Here is a 21,156-nt window from a genome sequence, read left to right on the forward strand (position 1 = left end):
ATTTCCATTTCTTCCGTCTTACCATTTCTCTACTCTCTCTCTCTCCCTCTGCTCGATGTCTCTACCTCCCTCTCCGATGAGACCCAGGTCAGAGCATCAAGCCAAGCCGATTTTTTATTTTATTCACTCAATGCTCTCTCTCTGCTCTATCTTTCTCTTTCCTCTCTCACTTCTTTCTTCTCTCTTCTCTCTTTGTGCTTCACCGATGTGGTTCACCGATGAGTGGGCTCTGCCGATGATTATGCTCCGGTGATTGTGTGATACCGATGGCTGTGGTTCGATGAATGTGGTCATGGATCGTGGGTCCGATGGCTGTGGTTCGGTGGCGGTGATAGAGGTTTCTTCTTTTTTTTTTTTTCTTTTTTTTTTTCTTTTTTTCTTCTGCGTGGTTCTTCTTGGGTTCAATTGGGCTCCGATCGTGTGAGGTCAACACAAAACGACATGCTATCAACTCTTTGATTTGATTTGATTTTGGGTCTTGATTTGGTTTTGGGATTTTGGGTCTTGATTTGGTTGGGGTGGGTCTTGATTTGATTTACAGGTGCGAAGGAGGACGTCAAGCTGCGCCGTGGAAGAAAATGACGACGGGGAGGGAAGTGGTGTCCGTGTCCTGTGGGTTTTGGTTCGGCGTGATGGTTTTGCTAGTGGGTTTGCTAGTGGTGGCGATGGTGGCGGTTTCTTTTCTTTCTTTCTTTTTTTCTACTATGGTTGGTGGTGGTGAATGTATGTGGGTGGTTGTGGGTAGATGTGGATGTGGATGTGGAGGTGTCTTTTTGCTGTGATTTTTTTTTGTTAGTGGTGATTGTGGTATGAGTGGTGGGTTTTTGGTGGGTGTTTGGTAGTGTGGTGCCAACGGTGCTATGAGAAAGAGAGAGAAACAGTGGAGAGAGAGACAAGAGAGAGAGAGAAAAAATAAAAAATTATTGAAAAATAATAAAGAAACATTATTTAAATGAAATTTAAAAAAAATAAAAGTTTTGATATAAATGGTATTGAAAAGTGGTATGTTATATATTATAAAATTAAAATTTAAAATGCTAAATATTATATTTTTTTGATATGTTCTATAAGAATGCTCTAACTGATTTCACCGACAAATGTTTACCTCCCATCTTTTTCAAAAAATCCAATCTATCTTGGATTTCTTTTTCTTTTCGTTTTCCAAAAATTCATGCCAAACCTAACCAACCCAACCGTCCCTCTCTCCTCTCTCTCTCTTTAAAAAAAAAAAAAAAAAACCCTAAGACACACACTCTCTCACTCCTTTTCATTACCCCTGCAATTTCAAATTCCAAATGGAAAACCTCTTCCTATTCTTCCCAATGTTCATCACGATATATCTCATCGGCTACTTCATCGTTTTCCGGAACTGGAGCCCCAAGATCCGACCCGAAGCCGCCAGCTGCTTTATCTCCTTTGCTCACGGCACACCGGCGGTTTTCTTAGCCACCTCCGCCATACTCGCCGACTCGAACCGCGGCTTCGCCGCCCCGAACACCGAGCCCGAGAACTCAGTCCTCGACTTCAGCATTTCCTACTTCACCATGGACCTCTTACACTACCTCGCCTTCTGCCCCGGCGACCTCCTCTTCATCGGCCACCACCTCGCCACGCTCTTCGTCTTCGTCACGTGCCGGTACCTCGTGTCCCACGGCGCGTGCGCCATACTCGCGCTGCTCGTCCTCGCGGAGCTGACCAGCGCGTGCCAGAACGCGTGGACTCTGGCAAGGGCGAGGAGGGACGACGTCGTTCTCGCTGCGAAACTGTACGGTCTCTTGTCCCCTCCCTTTTATGCATTGTATTCGATAGTGCGGGGTGTGTTGGGGCCGTGTTTGGTGTACAAAATGTGTGTGTTCTACATGAGTGGTGAGGCCGGCGGTGTGATCCCAATGTGGGTTTGGGTGTCTTGGATTGTTGTTGTTGTTATGGCTATTTCTGTTAGTATTTTGTGGATTTTCAATCTTTGGGTTGAGTTTTTTAGAGAAAGAATGGGAAAATTGGAAGAGAAAGTAACATAGAATGAATACAAATTTGGAAATTATTAGTTTTTGTTTTTTGTTTTTGCTTTTCAAGCAATGTATCAATGTATGTTTATGACTAGATTCTATAAATATTCAATAATCTAGCTTTGTATCTTTGATGTGGTATTTTGGATGAAATGAAAGTGTTCACAAGTTTTATATTTTGGATTGAATTCTTTGACTTTTGAGGAGTTAAGAAGAACCAATAATTGCTTTAATTGCGAGTTTCAGTTAGTTCAACTAGTAAAGTCTCTTGTGGTTGAATAAGAAACTTAGGTTCAACCTCCCGCCTACACCAAAAACTGATTGATTTTTTGGTTTGATGATAAAGAATACAATCATCAGAATTAGACACCATAAGTTGATACTTTATTAAAAAAAAAAAAAAAAAAAAATTTGCTTCAATTGGTTTAAGTAGTTTGGAAAGTGTCAATTTGGAGTGTATGCATGATGTATAAAATATAGTATTAACTTAGCTATTTCCTTTGTTAGCTTGCCTAAATTGTAGGAGATAAACCTACCAACAATAATATCTGGACTTATAATTAACATATAAAGGTATTAACTTGCTTGGGACATCAAAATCTAAGTATTGTTAACTGCAAATCTGAAACAGAAGTAAGGTTTTTGTACCCTCCATGGGGGATCTGGAAATAACAAATAAGAGATAGTAAATAGTGACACTATTGTCTTCCAATACATATATTTCCCTGTAACAGTGTTCACAATTGATTATTAGTCCCCTCTATACTTGTCCAAAAATTCACCCCCACAAATCTCATTCTATTTGTAACAGCAAAATGTGCAAAAACTAATGAATCAAACAAACTCTAACATCAAATACAATAAAGATTCCAATCCAAATGAACCTAGAACACGTGAGGATAGCCTACACACGTGCACTCACATTTTTACTAATTTGGTAGAACTTAGATACAGTACCCAAGGAACTGTATCTAACTCTTTTGGATCCCATCACTATTGTAATCAGGATACCACTTGAATAACTTCCAAACAAATAAGCTAATTCGAATTGTGAATCTTTTTTGTTATGGTAAGATATTTGCATATACTTAAGGCTTCGTTTGGGAGTTCATAAGGGAATGGAATGGAATGGAATTGAATGATCATAAAAGAAGTTAAATTTTAATTATAGACCAAGGGCTAGTAGAACTAGGATCCTCTTTAGTTCAATTGAAATGGAGGTAGTCCAAATCTTTGGTGTATGTAGGGGCATGTTACTTAATCCCCACCCAATCCCTTTATCGGGCAAGCTACTGCCTTGGTGCTGGTGATTACGGAAACATTGTCTGCTCTCTCACTTGGTAAGGGCAAGGGAAGTATTCTGCTGTATTTATACTAATATTACAAATAATGCATAGATCTGTATCATTGATGCTAAGAACAAACATATAGAGAATGGTTATTACATGATGCATATGATTATAATATGACAAACTTTATTTGATTTAATGGTGGCAAACTTCTATTGGTGTATGACATAATTTATTTGATTTAACAGCAGCAGACTTCTCTTGGTGTGTTGAGTTTGGTTTAAGAGTAGAACTTGTAAGTCTTGGCGTCAAGTATGATGGCTCTTAGCCCTCCAATTGGTCCTAGAATCATCAGCAGGAGGCCCAGTATAATGCAGATCTAAAATTAAGCAAGCTGAATAAGTAATTGTTCTGAACTTTAAAGCAAATCAAAATACAACAAAGACAAGGAGGAGCTATCTGAATTGAACATACCCAGTTGGTACACCAAGATAAGCTAAACATCTTTGGTTTGTAGATGGTAAGCCACATGACACAAGGGATCTGAAGAATGATACAGGAAAGAGTAAGCGTTGGTATGAATCCTTTGTTGAAAGGCATTCCATTGAATAAGAGTCTCATATTCATAATTTTTCATTTTTGTTTTTAGAGGGACGAATGAGGCTTACAAAGTATGTTGTAGGTGCAAATGCAAATCCTCCAAAGAATCCCATAAGAGCATCAAAAAAAGGGAAGGTAATGCCCACAAACATTGTGAATGCTGAATGACAGAAAACCTTATGAGAATAAAACCTAATCTGAGGATGTTATTTTTCATGTTTAGGAACACAATATCTGATGAGGAGGGGATTTTACTTACCAACATATACAGTTCGTGCAGTAAACCGAAGTATTCTTGTGGGTCTAAAATGCATTTTCTTTACCAACACAGATTCTATCATGTCAAACACCGGCATTGCATATATCTACATTAACACAATAAAAGTAAAATCTTGATGAGCAACCAATTTAGTGGCTAGTCAATAGAAAAGAGCTAGTAGAAAGCAAACCTGATAGCTGCCAATAACATGGATGACGACAAACGCGTTAGCTGCTATGATAAGCCCTTCAGGTTTCTGTAATGAGCTGAGGATGTTACCTTCAACATTATTGCCAAACACGTAATATCCAATGAGAGCAACTGGGAAGTAGCACAAGGCCACAATAATATAGCCAACAACCGCTCCCTTCCACATAGGCCCCTTAGATGGTTTCTCGGGTGTAGAAGGAATTGTTGCTTGGATCTCTAAAACAACATTGTGTCCTGCATACGCAAAAGCTACAGTGCCCAAGGCATTGAAGAAGTCTAAGACTTTTCCTGATGTGGTTGAGGCTTTGTAGCTATAATTGACACCCTGCTGAACACCCTTGTGGACAGAAGCTGTCCAGGCAATAGTAGAGTAACTGCACGACAACCACAATATCAAACATGGTTGTTTTTTTTAACAATACATGTAAGTTTGAAATGTAACGGCCCTCCAGTAGAACTTATCTTCTGCCAAAATGCATGTTTGTTTTCTTTGTTATTGTTATTATTTTGTTTACTTTTACATCTTAGCATTTTGTTATCTCTTTATAACTCATTAATACTTTTTATTGCTAATTTAGCAGTCATTACTCATTAGAGTGCCAATTGACATATAACTCATTACATTTTCTTAGTTCTTTTTAATGACTATGTTCAAAATTTTCTTCCTCTGACCAACTTATGTACTCTCTGATTTCTCCAGAGACTAGCTTTTGTTTTAAATTATGAGCTCTGAAGATTACCTCAAAGACATGACTGCCGCAGCCAAAGAGATTCCGGTGACGGAGTTGAAGTTTGGGAGGTGGGAGATTACAAAATGAACTGAAGCAAATATCATGATAAAGTAGGTGGTTTTGATTGATTTGCAGTTTTTTTTGCAAGCTAAATCATGAATATTCTTCAGTGATGTTCCTCCTGTGACCATATACATAATGTCCACACCTACTTCGCAAATGAGCTGTTGAGGTACCACAATCCACAGACCGAGCTTTTCACCAAAGGCTTGTTGACCTAGCTCATGGTACCTATCAAACCGTTTTCCAGGAACCATTTCATGCATCTCAATCATTTGCCACAGAGTGTATAAAGTGATTACCCATGAGAGTATCAGAATGACTACTCCAGGACCCCTGAAATTGAAGATGAAAAGGTAGTGGAATGATCAAGAGCTTGCTTTCAGAGCAAAGAAATTAGTACTCTAATAGTCTGAATTGCAAGTATCCTCAGCAGAAATGCTACCTTTGTTAATTAATTTCAAACACTGTCAAAAATGGTTGCGTAATTAAACAAGATTTTCTTTTGCAAGTAATTCATAAAATGCTATGCATATATAGAAATTGTACTGTAATAGAATTTCCGCCTGATTGCTGTGATATTCTTCAGTATATTTATAAAAATGCTAAAAGAAAAATAAAGATCTCATACATTTTTGAATAAAAACTCAACTATTAGGATTATATCTAAGAAATGCGGACTCGGATACAACACAACGACACAATAATTCTTGAAGAATTAGAACGCAACAAAGTGGAATATATATATATATATATATGCGCTAAAATGTAAAGTTGACTCTCAAACTTTTTTCAGGTTTCATTTTAGTCTTCTAATTTTGCGTTCGTTTATTTCAGTCCTCTAAGTTTTAGATTTATTCAATTAAGAAATTTTTGTTAACTTCAGTTAAAAATTTTTGAAAAAAAAAATTTGGAAAATATTTTTCAATCATTAATTGAATTTTTTTAATTTAAAAAAATTTGAAGAAAAATTTATAAAATTGAAAAATTAACCACAACATATAACAAAAATTGATGGAAAAGCCTTAATTGAATAAATTTAAAAGTTAGAGGACTGAAATGAACAAACGCAAAGTTAAGGGACTGAAATGAAATCTGAAAAAATTTAAAGAGTTAGTTTTGCATTTTACCCATATATATATATTTAATTTTTGGGCATATTTCATATTTTATTTTAACTTTTTCAAATAAATAACAAATATCATAATCTTAAAAGGCATATCTAAATTCAAAGGATTTAATGAAGTGAATTTTTTTTTTACTTGTTTGAGGACATGTAGAAGTGTTCTCGACCTGTGCATGTTTGACAAGGATATGTCAAAGATTTTGAAGTATTTGTACTTCTTAGATTAGAACGACAAGAAAAAAGTGTCCACAATTAATCTCGAAAGTAGAATTTAATTCAGTATATCACACACAATATAGTACTCTTAAGAGATTAAAAAAATAATCACTTGGTACATTAAAGAGCTTTTCAGTTTAAGCTCTATGTCACAAAAACTCTATTAGGAACATTTTAGTAAGTTAAGACTATACTTGTTAAACAGTAACATAACCAGAATATACAAAGTAGTGAGGCAGTTTTAAAATGTGATACTCATGAACTATATTGGGTTTGTTTCAGACATATATACCATCCTAGACTCGCCATGGCATGTGGTAGACCCAAGACACCGGCTCCAACCATTGCAGTGACGTTGTGGAAAGCTGAGTACCACCATTTTGCGTTCCTGGAAGATGTAATTGGAAGCCATTCGTCGATTTCCTTCTGCCTCTGCAAATTTTCATCTACCTGCATGTGATTTATGATCACAACTCTTAAGCAAAGCTCAAAAAACAAAAAAAGGAAATCCACCCCCACCCTTTAAGAGGAAAGAAAAGAAAATTTTCCATCATGATACATACATCATTCTTTTAGCATACTAAAGTATGGATGGTAGAGTTTCATGGAAAATCCTCCCAATTTTAAGCACTGAGAAGCAGGATCACAAGCTCTCCAATCCATTCTAGTTATTTCCATATCATGTGATTTGCTAGTTATAACTATTAAGTCCTACTGGGTGTGGACAAAACCCTATTATTGCTAGCTCTAAACTTGTGTGTGTGAGAGAGAGAGAGGGGGAGAGAGAGAGAGAGAGGCTTACGTTGCTGGTTTTATTAGAATATCCATTTGTAGTTGCTTCATCGCCCATTGTAGCACTGTGAACACCGCGCGGTTTTGTAGGAGAGGATGAAAATTGAAATGAAAGAGATACAACCAGAACGGAAGAAGAGTATAAATAATAAGCAATTTGAACTACGCATAGTGTCGATCAATGATTCAATGTCAAGAGAAGTCCGCTAGGAACCTGCAGGCTAGACTCTAGAGGGAGAGATTTTCTTGAAGGTGACAGTGACATTTTTGTTCGACACAATTATTTAAAGACTAGTTCAGCATTTTTTTTTTTAAAATTTATTTTTAAGACTATATCATATTAAAAGAATTAAACTTAATAAGTATGTTTAAGTAATATTTTGTAAATCATCACAAAAAAAGTATTATGCAGTGGTAAAATTTACAGTATTTAAATATAGATCACTTAATTTATTACGTGACGTATCTTAAGTTCTCAATTAAATTTAAGGACAAAGTTTAGTTACAAACTTGGTTGTAACAAATACTTCCACTAAAAAAAAATAACATGACTACACATTTTAAAAATCTAACTATTAGATTGCATGTTCTTTATGATCTTAATGCCCAAGTCAAATTTTGTGCTAATCAGATGTCATTTACAATTCAATCTATAAACGTATTTTTTTTATGCATAATTTTAGACCGCAAAAGCTTTAAATTTAAACATTTGATTGATAACATATTTGTTTATTTTTTTATTTTCTGTAATTTTGCAAGTATAAAGAATATAAAAGGAAAATGTAATTCAATAGATATATTATCAATCAAATGTTTAAATTAAAAAAAAAATTTTGTCTAAAATTATGCATAAAAATACGTTTAGTGATTGAATAGTAATAAGAAAATGTAATTCAATAGTAAATGAAATTTTGCAAGTATGAAGAATATAAAACGAAAATGTAATTCAATAGTAAATGAAATTTTGCAAGTATGAAGAATATAAAAAGAAAATATAATTCAATAGTGGACTTGTAAAGAATGAAATGTTAACTGATGCCCTAAGAGTATTAGTTTAAGAACTATTTTTAAAAACATTTTATAGAAAAATGATAAAACAATTAATTTTTTGACAGTTTTTTTTATATTTCTAATGAAAGTGATGTCAAAACTTTCTTAATATAGTTCATTAATAATAGTCATAAAGACATGGTTAACATGACCCTAGTTAAATTCACATCTAATAAAAATATATTGACTAGAGTTGTAATCATTAACTAAAACTAAGTTTATAGTCAAATTTTGTTCTAAATTAAGTCACGTGGGATATATGCGAATTTAATTGCACTTGTGACTTGAGAAAGATAATTAAATAATACCTTTTTGTACTTAAAAAAAAAAAATTTTTAGGCCAAACAGCTATGGATTTCATTTCTTCAAAAAAAAAAAAAAAAAAAACCGAAACATTACACTATGTCATGACATCGCTGGAAATATCTTTAGCGACTACCAGGTCAATACATGAAGAGCTGCCCCTAAATATCATCTCCTCAGTTGCATGCCTATTTTGAATGGTTGGCCAATAACACACACACGTAAAAAAGTCAACAAATTTTAAAGTGATCAACTCTCAATAATAGCATGATTAGAGCATCTCCAGCAGACTAACTAAATTTTTGTATTGTTTGGCTAATGAACATTGACATTTAGTTTTTATCTACTAACTTTTTCAAATACACTTCCAACAGATTCTCTATCGCATTCTCTATTTCATTTAAATATTATTTCTTAATTCATTCTTTATCATCATTTATTCTTCCTATATTTATTCCCAACAATTATATTTTTTTAATGAAAATTGTTATATTTACAACATTTTTCGCAATACTTTCACAACAAAATTTATGTTGAAATTTGTTACTAGTTCTAATTTGAACTCACTGCTGAATTTTTTTTTTTTCTCGCCAATATTAACTAATAACAATTTGTTACTTAAAATTTACTGTAAAAAGATTGTGAAAATATTATAATAGAATTTCTTAATTAGGATTTTTTATTCTTTCATTTCATTCTCCTCCACACACGTCCTTTATTCCCCTTCTTTTATTTCTTTTTCTCCTCTAGAACCTTCCAGCAACACCATTTGCTCTTCACATGAGAGAGAGAGAGAGAGAGAGAGAGAGAGAGAGAGAGAGAGAGAGAGAGAGAGAGAGAGAGAGAGATCACAAACACAAACCCACTGTCGATGATAGCCCAATCCCAACCACCAACACAAACACGGGCCAATCCCAACCATAAACACAAACCCATGATTTGATCTCAATGCAAACCCACAATTGGAAACCCCAACGACCCACCACCACTAGTAGCAACAAAACTGAGAAATATTGTCGTGGAGGCAGTGGTGAGAGCTTCGGCCACCACCATTGAGGCACTGCTAGTGGAGGCCGGTTGAGCTTGGGCCTCCACCGCATCTCCAACATCTCCACTGCCGCTCATCGTCCTTCCCACTACCAGGCTGAGTCAAATCGACTTGTTCTTCTTCTCTTCTTCTCTTCTTCTATTTATTTATTTATTTATTTATTTTCATATTTGCTTGTTTTGATTCAACTTTATTTTATAAGAATTGGAATTTGTTTTGTGTTTTATGTTTGGATTATGTGAGAAACGGGGTTAGATTGGCTTGTTCTTTTTTTTTTTTTTTTTCTTTCATATTTGCTTGTTCTGATTCAACTTTATTTTGAGAATTGGATTTTGTTTTGTGTTTGGATTATGTGAGAAACGGAGAGAATGAGAGAAAAAAAAGAAATCCAGAGGAGAGAGAAAGAATTGATATAATAAGAAGTTAGGATAATTTTTTAATCCAAGAAATTCGATTGCTAATGTACAGTAGCCCATCAGACTTGATGGACTATTGTTCATGAGCAAAAAAAAAAATTCATGTTTGCCAAGTCTGCTGGAACATGAACAGTACACAGATTCTCCGAATTTTAGTTAATATACCCGGATGCATACACTGCTGGAAATGCTCTTAGTGTGAATTAGTTAATTCAAGTTTGTAAAGTTTTTTTATTGTTTTTTTTTATTTTTTTGAGAACAATTTTTTATTGTTAACATTGATAAGATTCAAACTAAGATTTGTTATTAAACGTTGAATAACGAATCTAAGTTCGAATCTTATCTTAAAAAAATAATAATAATAATGATTCCAACTTAGATTCGTTATTCAACGTTGAATAGCAAATCTAAATTCCAATCTTATCTTAAAAAAAAAAAAAAGATTCTTTAGAGCATTAGCGTTGGGGGAGTAGAAAGCCCTCAGTTGCTATTTTTAGCAACTAATATATTAAAATAGAGCATTACTCGAGTATGAGTATGTAATTTTTTTTAACATTTGTGAACAGCAAGACGTTGAATAACAAATCTAAGTTCGAATCTTATCTAAAATTAAAAAAAAAAGAAAAGAAATTAATGATTCTTTAGAGCATTAGCGTTGGGGGAGTAGAAACCCCTCAGTTGCTATTTTTAGCAACCAATATATTAAAATAGAGCATTACTCGAGTATGAGTATGTAAATTTTTTTAATATTTGTGAACAACAAGATTGTATATATACAACCCCATTGTTCATGGGTTGTAAAAATGAAAACTAATATTTTAATGGGGTGAGAGAGGAAGAGAGGAAAAGAGGGAAGAGAGAGAAGAGAAAGAATTGATTTGTTTGTATTATTTTAATGAGTTGTATGTAAAAATAGAAACTAAGATGTTAGGTGAGTTGTAAAATAAGATGGTAAAATAGATAAAATAGGTTTTGAGAATGTAATAAACACTTAAGGTATGTTTGGTAATTGTTTTTTCACCTTATTTCTTGTTTCCAAAAACAATTTTCTATTTTTGGGACTAAAAAACTTATTTAGCAATCCAAAATGGACAGAAAACAAAAATTGTTCTTAAAAATATGCAAAATGCTGTTTTCAGTTTCTAATTTTCAAAAGTCAATGAAAATATGCATTTAATTTAATGAATCCGTCTCATCAAAAGTCAATGAAAACATGCATTTAATTTAATGAATTTGTCTCATTTAATGAGTTTGCATTAGAATTCAAATCCTAGTAGCAACATATTTTAATATTTTCTATTTTTTTCTTTAAAAAACTATCTTTTTAATTTCAACTATACAAACATGTTTTTGATTAAAAAAATACAAAAAAAAAAAATTTCTTTATATTCCCAAAAACAAGTTTTTGAAAATAGAAATTAAAAACTGTTACTAAACATAACCTAATGCTCTTGTGATTGGGTTTTTAATTGTTAAAAAAAAAAAAAAACTATCAATTGTTTCCTAATGCTTTTATTTATATCTATTATATATATATATATATTTTAAATAATAAAAAAAAAACTATCAATTGTTTCCTAATGCTTTTATTTATATCTATTATATATATATATATATTTTAAATAATAATAATAGTATAATTGTCAATGTATACAATGTCTTGTCATTTTGAGAAATCCTATGTCTTTATTATTTTCATAATACTTTTACAACATATCATAAGTGACCTGTAGTTATTGTCGGATAAAAAAGTAATTTGAGTAGTAAGTTTAAATTAGAACCAATAACAACTGTTTTTTTAGAAGCACCTAATAACAACTTATTACTTATGATTAGTTGTAAAAATATTGCAGACATAACACTTCTAAAAAATTTCATCTCCTTACATTTTAATTTTATCTAAACAAGAAGAAAGAATAACCATTCCCCTTCATTCTTCTTTACTTTCCCCTCATGCCCTTTAGCCTTTACTTTCCTCTCCTCCAAACTTTCAAACACCACGTAAATATAATTTATAAAGAGAAAATGGGTAGTTTAATGATGACTTTGTCAACACGTGAATACTTTAATGGCCTGTTTGGATGTTTAAAAAAGGAGGGGGAGTAGAGTAGAGGGAGAGAGAGTAATCTAATTACCTTGTTTGGAAGTTTTTTAAGGAAGGAGGGAGAGGGGTTTGGAGGGGTTTCAACTCCCTCTAGCCCCCCATTTTTAATTCTCCCAAATTGGAGAGATTTGGAGGAAGAGTAAAGTACATAAACTATTGACCAAGTAAATTACCTAATTTACCCTTATTATATTAACAAAATTACACAAAGGGAAGGGCTAATTACTCCCTTCCCCCTTACTAATTTTAAAAACATTTAAACAAGGTGGAGGGGAATCATTTTCCTCTACTCTCCTCCCCACTACTCCCCTCCCCTCTACTCTCCTCCCTCTCTAAACTTCCAAACAAGCCATAAGAGATAGAGAGGAAGTGCATGCCTAAGTGGAAAATTTTTTATATGAGTGAGACGTATAAGATACTTTCCTGCGTAAGTGATTTTATGGTGACCTTCGCAATATCTATTTTTTAAGGAAGAGAGGGAGAGTAAAAAAAAGGTATAAGAGATGATTTATTTTTAGTCAAACATGGATCACTTTTTTTTAAAATGAAATTTAATGGGTATAAAGCATATTTTATTTTAGATTGTTATATGAATATAGTATTATACTATAAAACAAAAACAAAAAAAAAAAAAAAATTAGGTGTATGTTTCTTTCAGTTTAAGGAACCGTTTATTTTCCTTTCAAAAAAAAAAGAAAAAAGAACCGTTTATTGTTGGTCAAACATTTTTAGTCAAACATGGATCACTTTCCCCAAAAAAAAAAAGGAAGAAAAGTCAATGAGTATAAAATTTATTCTACTTTATTTTATTTATTTTTTGAGAATGAAATATATTCTACCTTAGATTGTTATTAGAATATATTACCATAGTATCATACTATAAGACTAAAAAATTATGGGGTTTTCTTTCATTTTTAGGGCCTTAAGAGCCATTTAGGGAGTTACTTAAATGGTCGAAAATAAAAAGAGCCAGCTTTGATTTTTTGTTTGCAATATTATGAAATCAAATGGCTCCAAAGGGTTATATATATATCTTTCTTTCTTTTTTTTGTTGAGAAGAAAGTCCTTTACATCTTAGTTGTGAATTTCTATATTCGTTTCGATGAACATTTTAGTTTTTTCTATTGGAACATAATTTCAATACTAGTGCATTTCGACAGACAAATTGGGAGTTACCACTATTTTTATATATTTTAAACTAAATTACAATTACACTCTGATTTATTTTCAATTTAATATTATAAGTTTCATTTATATATATATATATATATATATAAAACTTCTGTTATTTAACTTTGATTTGTTTTCAATTATCATTTCATCTAATTTCATCCATTCTCGCCATTAGTTTTAGTATTTTCACTTTCCAAGGCAACATCATTTTGGTAGAGTTAAACCATGTAGATTTGATGGAATTGGATGGATGCAAAACTGTGTTGGAAACAAGTGAAAATTAAATGACCCAAAAAAAAGGGATTAAATTGAAAATACATTAAAGTTAGAGAAAGTAATTTATAGTAAAGCCTATATATATAAATAACACAAATTAGAAATATCTGACTATCCATCAAGTTTACTGTTTATACCAATTCAAAATCAAATAATTTAACACTAGACTCATCACACAGGCTTCGCGTGTGTGATGAGGCTCTTTTATTTATTTATTTATTTTGAGTTTAATATAATTTTTCAATTTGAATTTATCTATTGTAGAAGATATTTTTAAGAAATTAAAATTTAGGATTTGATATGGAATAAACTGCTGAGTTTAGTGTATGCTAGTTTTTTTTAAAAAAATGTATTAAACATGTGTGAGATATATCAAAATGAGAAATGATATGTCCACAATATTTTTACAATAAATCTTAAGTAGCAGGTTGTTATTGATTGTTATTATTGGGGCAAAAAAGTAATCTTAGTGTTAGGTTCAAATTTGAACTAATAACAACTAACCACCTGTGATTTGTTATGAAATGTTGTGGAAGTAACATCTTTAAAATAAAGAGTGTGCTAATTTTTAGGAAAAAAAAATCTATGCTAGTTTTTTTGTTTTTGAATTTTGTTGAATTACAATTTTAACCTTGTTTTTATTTTTTAAGAATAAGAATTATCTAATTAAATTAAGGGTATTTCTGACATTTTATTGAAGTCATAACTAACTTTATAAATCCTTTTAATATATAGAGATAACATTATTATGTCTTAATTTTTTTGATCTCAATCATTATCTCATCATAAGGAGGCTGATAAGTTATAACTTATATTAAAAAAAAAAAAGAGGCATATTTTATTTTATTTTATTTTTATTTATTTTTTATTTTTTGATATGGGGAGGCTTATAAAATATTAGTTATGTATGAATTAAAAGCCGTTGTTGGCAGATCCAAATTATGGCTACTTGGCTAGCTCCATATAATTCGCAGCGAAAATACATCTAAAAATATTACGACTTTGAAGTTTCAATCTATTTCTATTTGACAAGCAACCAATGGATGGTTTTAAGTTTTTTTTTTTTCCGGTCAACGCTTTCCAAAAATAACAACTGAGAAAAGGAGGAAAATGAGGGAGACACGGAAGAAGGAAAGGGGAACTGCAAGTTACAGTGAAAGTGCAAGCGAGAGAGGTTTGTACGTTTATCTCACTCTATGAAAGAGAGAGAGCCACCATTACAATATAATTCTCCCAAAATCTAAATACCCATCCAAAATAGGTGGAAATGGTTGAAACACACTAAAATTTAACACGTGATGGAAAATGGGCTTTCGTGTACCAATGTTATAAGTTATAATGTGAAAATATACTTTTGGTTCTTACATTTTGGTCTAATTCTCATTTTGGTCACTATTTTGATTTTGTTACTATTCTAGTCCCTAAAAACGGAAATTCAATTTCATTTTGGTCTCTGCTGTCAACCCACTAACAGAAAAATCCTAAATTGAAACGGAGTTCCCTGCTTGCTGACACAGCTCCATTCAAATATTATTTAAAAAAAAAAATTAAAATGCCACATTATATTTAAATTAATAAAAAAAAAGCCAGATCAAAAAATTCAAAAAAAAAAACATTAATCTAATTTTTTTTTTTTCGTAAGACCATTTCTTATTTCCAGAACATGATCTTCATATTCTTCCCATCAAATGAACAAGCAAACCCAAAAATTTAAAATTTTCTTTAATAAAAAAAGATACAAAAAAAAACCCAAAAAATTCAACTCAAAAACAAAACTAGGAATGGCAATGGGTTAGGTTTGGGCCAAGTTTTTCCCTACTCGGACCCGACCCGCGGCCTATTTACTAAACGGATTTTTTTTTTCCGGGGCCCGGACCTGCCCCCCCGAGCCCTGCGGGCTCCACGGGCCCCGTTAGGCTGTGGTACTTCAAGGCCCATTCTGTGGCCCAATAAAAAAAAATATTTTGTTTGCTTGATATTGATTTTCTCAACAACCAAACAGGAGGGGGAAAAGAACAGTAAAGAAAACCCATTATTTTCTCAGCAACCAATAGATCGGAAACCCTTTTTTTTTTTTTTTTTTTTTTTTCATTACAACATTTTCCCACATCAAAAGTAAAAACAAGAATTAACATACAAACCCTAGGGCTGAACAATAAGACCCTAAAAAATCAAATCAAACAAGCCGATCCTATTCAACTAAAATAGCACTAAAACTAGAAATTACAATTTGATTCTTTGAACAAAAAGAACGATTTTCATTGCAAAAGCTTGAGTTCAAAACGAGGTGAGGGAGATGAGAGAGTTGCGGCCTTGTGAGGTGGAGGAGGGCCTGGCGAGGTGAGGGAGGAGTAGCGGCGTCTGCAGGCTGCATCAAGGTGAAGGAGGCAGGGAGGAAAGACCAGTAAGCCAGCGAAGTGAGCAGCAGCGGTCTTGCTCAAGCGAGAGTGAGGGTGAGGGAGAGAATGGGAGGCGGCTTGAGAGAATGGGAGGCAGCTTGGGAGAGAATGAGAGGGTGAGAGAATGGGTCTGAGGGATTTACAGTTGGAAAAATTACTATTTTATACTTAGGGTTTTTTTTTTTTTTTTAAAATATTATATATACGGGTCGGGTACGCCTAATACCCGTACTTGACCCGAACCCGCTTCAGGTTTTTTTTTTTTTTTTTTTTTTTTTTTTTTTTTTTTTTAAACCTAGACCTGACCCTAACGTTAAATGGGTAAGGTAAAACCTGACCCATTAGGGTCAGGTCGGGCCTGGTACCAGGGTCGGGTACTTTGCCATTTTGCCATCCCTAAACAAAACCATAAATCGCAAAACCACCATTTTCTCAAACCCAACAAAATCATCAAATCCTAAAGCCCCAAATTACCAAATCAATCCAAAATACAACACAACCAATCCAAACAAAAAAAAATCTCAAACCCAGAAAAACCCATCTCAAGCAAGTTGAACCCAGAAAACCCACCTCATGCAAGTCTGAAACCACACAACAACAAACTCAACCAACCAACCAACCCTGCAATCCGAACCCACACGAACAAATCAGACCACAAATCATCACCACCTCTGCCATCGATTAGTCACCAAACCAACGATCCACCCCATCGATCAGTCACCAAACCCATCGAAGCAATCACCAAACCACCGATCAGTCAACAAACCACGCCAATAAAGTCACCTAACCCATTAACACCATCGCTGATCAAACAAGAGAGAGGAAGATCATTGACCAAACCACAACCACCCAGGTTCGTGATTGAGCATATCGCAGGTCCCGATGTTCACTACAACAAAATGTATTTTAGTGACGAAAATTAGTGAGGAAATATTTTTTGTCACTAAAAATACAGCTTTAGTGACGAAATATGAATTTCGTCACTAATAATGAAAAAATTATTACATTTAGTGACGAAAAATAAATTTCGTCGCTATTGTGATCTGAAAATAAGAACCAAGGAGGGAAACTTTGGCGCCAACTTAATTAATCTATAGTGACGAAATATTTTGTCGCTAAAAGTTGAAATTTTTAGTGACGAAATATTTCGTCACTGTAGGTATTGCTGTGGATAGTTTTAGTGACGAAAATACGTTCGTCGCTATAAGTAAGTATTACTGACGAAAAGTAGTCGTCACTAAAAAAATAAAGGTATTACACTTATATGTTTTTAGCGACGAAATCATATTTCGTCACTAAAAGTATGATTTAGTGACGAAATATGAATTTCGTCACTTAAAACAATAACAGATTTACCCGTATATGTTTTTAGTGACGAAATCATATTTCGTCACTAAAGCATACTTTTAGTGACGAAATATGATTTCATCGCTAAAAACATATGTGTAAAACACATGAATACATTTTTCAGCGACGAACTCGAATTCGTCCTAAAAAGTATGCTTTAGTGACGAATCTAAGTTCGTCACTAAAAGTATGCTTTAGTGACGAATCTAAGTTCGTCGCTAAAAGCTTTATAGAACTCAGGCGCCAACGAAAATTTGTTGTGCCAAAAAATTGAGCTACCGGGACGAAATAAACCTTTAGCATCGAAAAATTTCATCGCTAAAGGCAGCCAATAGTGACGAATGAGAGTTCGTCACTAAAGGCTTTATACTTATATGAGCTTCAGCCTTTTTTTTTTTTTTTTTTTTTTTTTTTTTTTTTTTTTTTTTTTTTTTTTCTGGGTTCTCTCCTTTCTCTCAAACACATACCCAAACCCCTCAAACTCTAAACACATACCCAAACCGACGAATCCGAGCTCGCCGTCGTCGCCGATACAGCGATGCATCGTCTCGACGACACTAAGGTGACGCTAAGGCAATGATCCCAGTGTCGCACTTAGCGACGATCCCAGTGTCGCACTTAGCGACGCTTCGGCTTCTCACCGGTGAGCACTAGCGATGCACCAGCGAGCACTAGCGACGCTTTGGTGAGTCGACGAGCACTAGCGACGCTTCGACGAGCTAGCGAGCGCTAGCGACGCATCGGCTTCGCTTCCGCGATGCACCGCGACGCATCGGCGACGCACCGACTGGCGACGCTTGTGCGACGCACCCGGCGTCGCTTCAGCTTCCCTTCACCGATTCAGGTTTCTTTTTTTTTTCTTTTTTTTTTCTCCTTTTGAGTTAATTTTTTTTTGCATAGTATTTCTCCTTTTATTTTTTATTTATTCATTTCTCCTTTTGACTTTTTTTTTCTTCAATTTTATGATTTTTTTTTGGGTGGTTTCTATTCTAAGTTATAAATTTGGTTGGTTGGTGATGCTCCTTTGATATGTGAGGAATTACATTTACAGGTTCTGGGATTGTAGACTTGTATTGTTAACTTGGTGGATACAGTTGGTGCTGGTAATACTGCTTTGGAAAGTTCATGTTTGAAATTTTAAAAATCTGAAGTGTACATGAATATCTGAAATGTCTTGAATGTTGGTTTATCAGATGGTTGTGTTTATGGATAAGCAAATGTGAAAAATGAGAAAAGTCAGTGTCCATGTTCTTCTCTAAATAATTTTATGAAGAGGGTCGTCAATGGTTTAAATCAGGATCCAAATGCAATTGAATATGTCCTAATTACTTTGAAGTAGCTAGTGCTTGATTATGAACTAGTAAACTTGTGTTACATTGGATTGCACTTGAATCTGGGGGGTTCTGATTGATTTTATTAGTATTATCATTACCTATATTCATATGGTTGAAGAATTGTGCATATCTTATCTATATATGTGAGTGAGGACAACAAAGCTATCTATAATATATGATACTTACTATTTCTTAAGGTTAAAGCCAAAATTGTAAACTCTAAACTCAGATTCACGCTTATTGTATTTGTATACATTGATATATAATCAGAGTCAAACTAATATTTTTTTAATTTTTATTTCTTTTGGTGCCCTGGATTAGTAATTTAGATTCTAGAAAACAATTGCTTTGTCTGATGGCTATCTGACCCATCTGCAGTATTTGAAAAAATCACATTTCATATTGCAAATTTTAGCTCTGAAATTTCAGATAACGTCTTTGCCTTTTCTGAAATTCCAATGTGCAAAATTTACGTTTGCCTAACCATATTGTTTGTTTATAGATAAATGTGGTCAATTCTGAAATGGGATTTGAAATGGGTCTTTGAATGTGCTTATTGTGTGATTTGATTTCTTTGGTTAGTTTTCAGTTAGGATCTTTTGGGAATTAAGGTGCAAGTTTAATGCTGCAAAGTGAGACTGTGGAATCTTCGAGTTCGTGTCCCAGTGTGTTTGTTTATAGCATCATAGCGCAGGTGATTGTTTTATACTTCCTAGTCAAGCGAAACAAGTTTTCTACCTTCAAGATACGAAATTGCGTGACCCTTAGAAAATTGTGCAATGCATCCAACATAGGGGAGTGTTTGATGTCCCAGAAGTCGAGAGCGGAGAATCCAATGATAATACAGAAGATAGTGACACATTCTAACAAGAAGCAATTGTTGATATTGTCCCTATCAATGTTGAAGACAATATTATTGAGTATTGTATGGGTGATGTTGAAACTGAGATTATTCCTGAAGGTGGAACTTCAAGAGATGCTAATCAAAATGAAGAGCATGACACACCTGATGTTGATCTTGATATGGATTATGATATGTAGAGTTCATAACAACTGTCTTAAATGTTATGTGATTGACTTAAAGTTTTATACTTGTCTTAAAGTTTTATTCTTGTCTACGTAGCAATTGTTATTGAGATGTTTTGTGCTTATCTTAAACTTGATATGGATATTAATGTGGTCATTTGTTGTGTTGAGTGAGTAGCAATTGTGTTCAAATTCAGCACTTGTGAATTGCTTGATATGGATAATGGTGTGGACTATAATATGTAAAGTTAGTAGTAATTATTATTGAGATGTTTTGTACTTATCTTGAACTTGATATGGATATTAATGTGGTCATTTGTTGTGTTGAGTTAGTAGCAATTGTGTTCAAATTTTGTACTTGTCAATTGTTTGATATGGATAATAGTGTGGACTATAATGTTAAGTTAGTAGCAATTGTACTTATCTTTCATGTCAATACATAGTTTCAAAAAATGCCCAAAAAGGCCAAATACACTCATAATATATCGAGGTATGAGATGGCAAGATTGGATAGAATGAGGCAAAACTAAGAGATAATTGATGCTTTGGGATTGAAGCACATCTCAACTTCTCTAAAGGATTCTGCTCAGTCCAATTGTGCAAAAGGGAAAAGAAGTAGAGCTAGTGTTGTGGTAGATGATGATTATGGGTGACGATGAGAATGATGTTGAGTCATCAAACTCTTTAATCCATAAGGTACAATAGATGTTCCATAGGGTACAATAGATAATAACTTTGTTGTTCTATTATTTGTAATGACTTTGTTGTTCTATTATATGTATGTTTCTAGTTACAGATAGCACTAGGACGACTTACACGCTCGCGAGGTGAGGCATCTATCTCAGTGGTCCAATCTACGGTTCAATCTACGGAAACACCTCTTGAAGCAAATCCTCCTGCCCAAAGTTCTTCAAGTGCGGAGGCTACCGACGCATTAACTAGCACAACTGGTAATTACATAGAACATACTTAATTGCAACTGCACCTTGTCTTTACTATTGAGATTATACTTAATGTACATAGAATGTATAATTTTATAATATTGATAATTTTTAAATAGGATCTACTAGCAGAAATACCTGTGGAACAACACGTGGTATAGTAATATGGGCACTTGTTGAAAAAAGTGGTAAACTACCAGTACGTATAGCTGCAGAGTATGATGCTCCTGTTGGGAAGAATGCGTGCAAGCTTGTCAATCAAATTGGCATACAAGTGCGAAGTAATTTGTCCAGTTACAACGTAAAAAATTGGAAAAGTGTTGATGCTGCTACTAGAGATGTGGTGCTTCAGAATATCACGGTAAATTTATATTAATAATGTCTAACTTGTCTTTGTTGTCACTAAGTATATTAATTCATATAATAATATTTTTATAATACATATATACT

General features: G+C 33.5%; 2 protein-coding genes across 2 annotated transcripts; one reads left to right on the forward strand and one right to left on the reverse strand.

Annotated features, from left to right (window-relative positions):
- Nucleotides 1-1,219: 1,219 nt before the first annotated feature.
- On the forward strand, nt 1,220-2,182 carry LOC111992527 (TLC domain-containing protein At5g14285). Its single transcript, XM_024024400.2, has one exon. It carries the CDS (start codon nt 1,296-1,298, stop codon nt 2,016-2,018), a length of 723 nt encoding a protein of 240 aa, XP_023880168.1. The 5' UTR covers nt 1,220-1,295; the 3' UTR covers nt 2,019-2,182.
- Nucleotides 2,183-3,347: 1,165 nt separating this feature from the next.
- Nucleotides 3,348-7,426, reverse strand: LOC111992526 (lysine histidine transporter 1). The gene is made up of 8 exons (XM_024024398.2): nt 7,300-7,426; nt 6,790-6,947; nt 5,105-5,491; nt 4,345-4,738; nt 4,155-4,260; nt 3,964-4,055; nt 3,770-3,838; nt 3,348-3,674 (listed from the first exon to the last, which is right to left on the reverse strand). The coding sequence occupies exons 1-8, from the start codon at nt 7,345-7,347 to the stop codon at nt 3,576-3,578; spliced, it is 1,353 nt and encodes a 450-aa protein (XP_023880166.1). The 5' UTR covers nt 7,348-7,426; the 3' UTR covers nt 3,348-3,575.
- Between the last annotated feature and the right edge of the window lie 13,730 nt (nt 7,427-21,156).

Source organism: Quercus suber, unplaced genomic scaffold (genome assembly GCF_002906115.3).
Source record: "Quercus suber isolate HL8 unplaced genomic scaffold, Cork oak 2.0 scaffold_59, whole genome shotgun sequence".
Lineage (NCBI taxonomy): Eukaryota > Viridiplantae > Streptophyta > Magnoliopsida > Fagales > Fagaceae > Quercus > Quercus suber.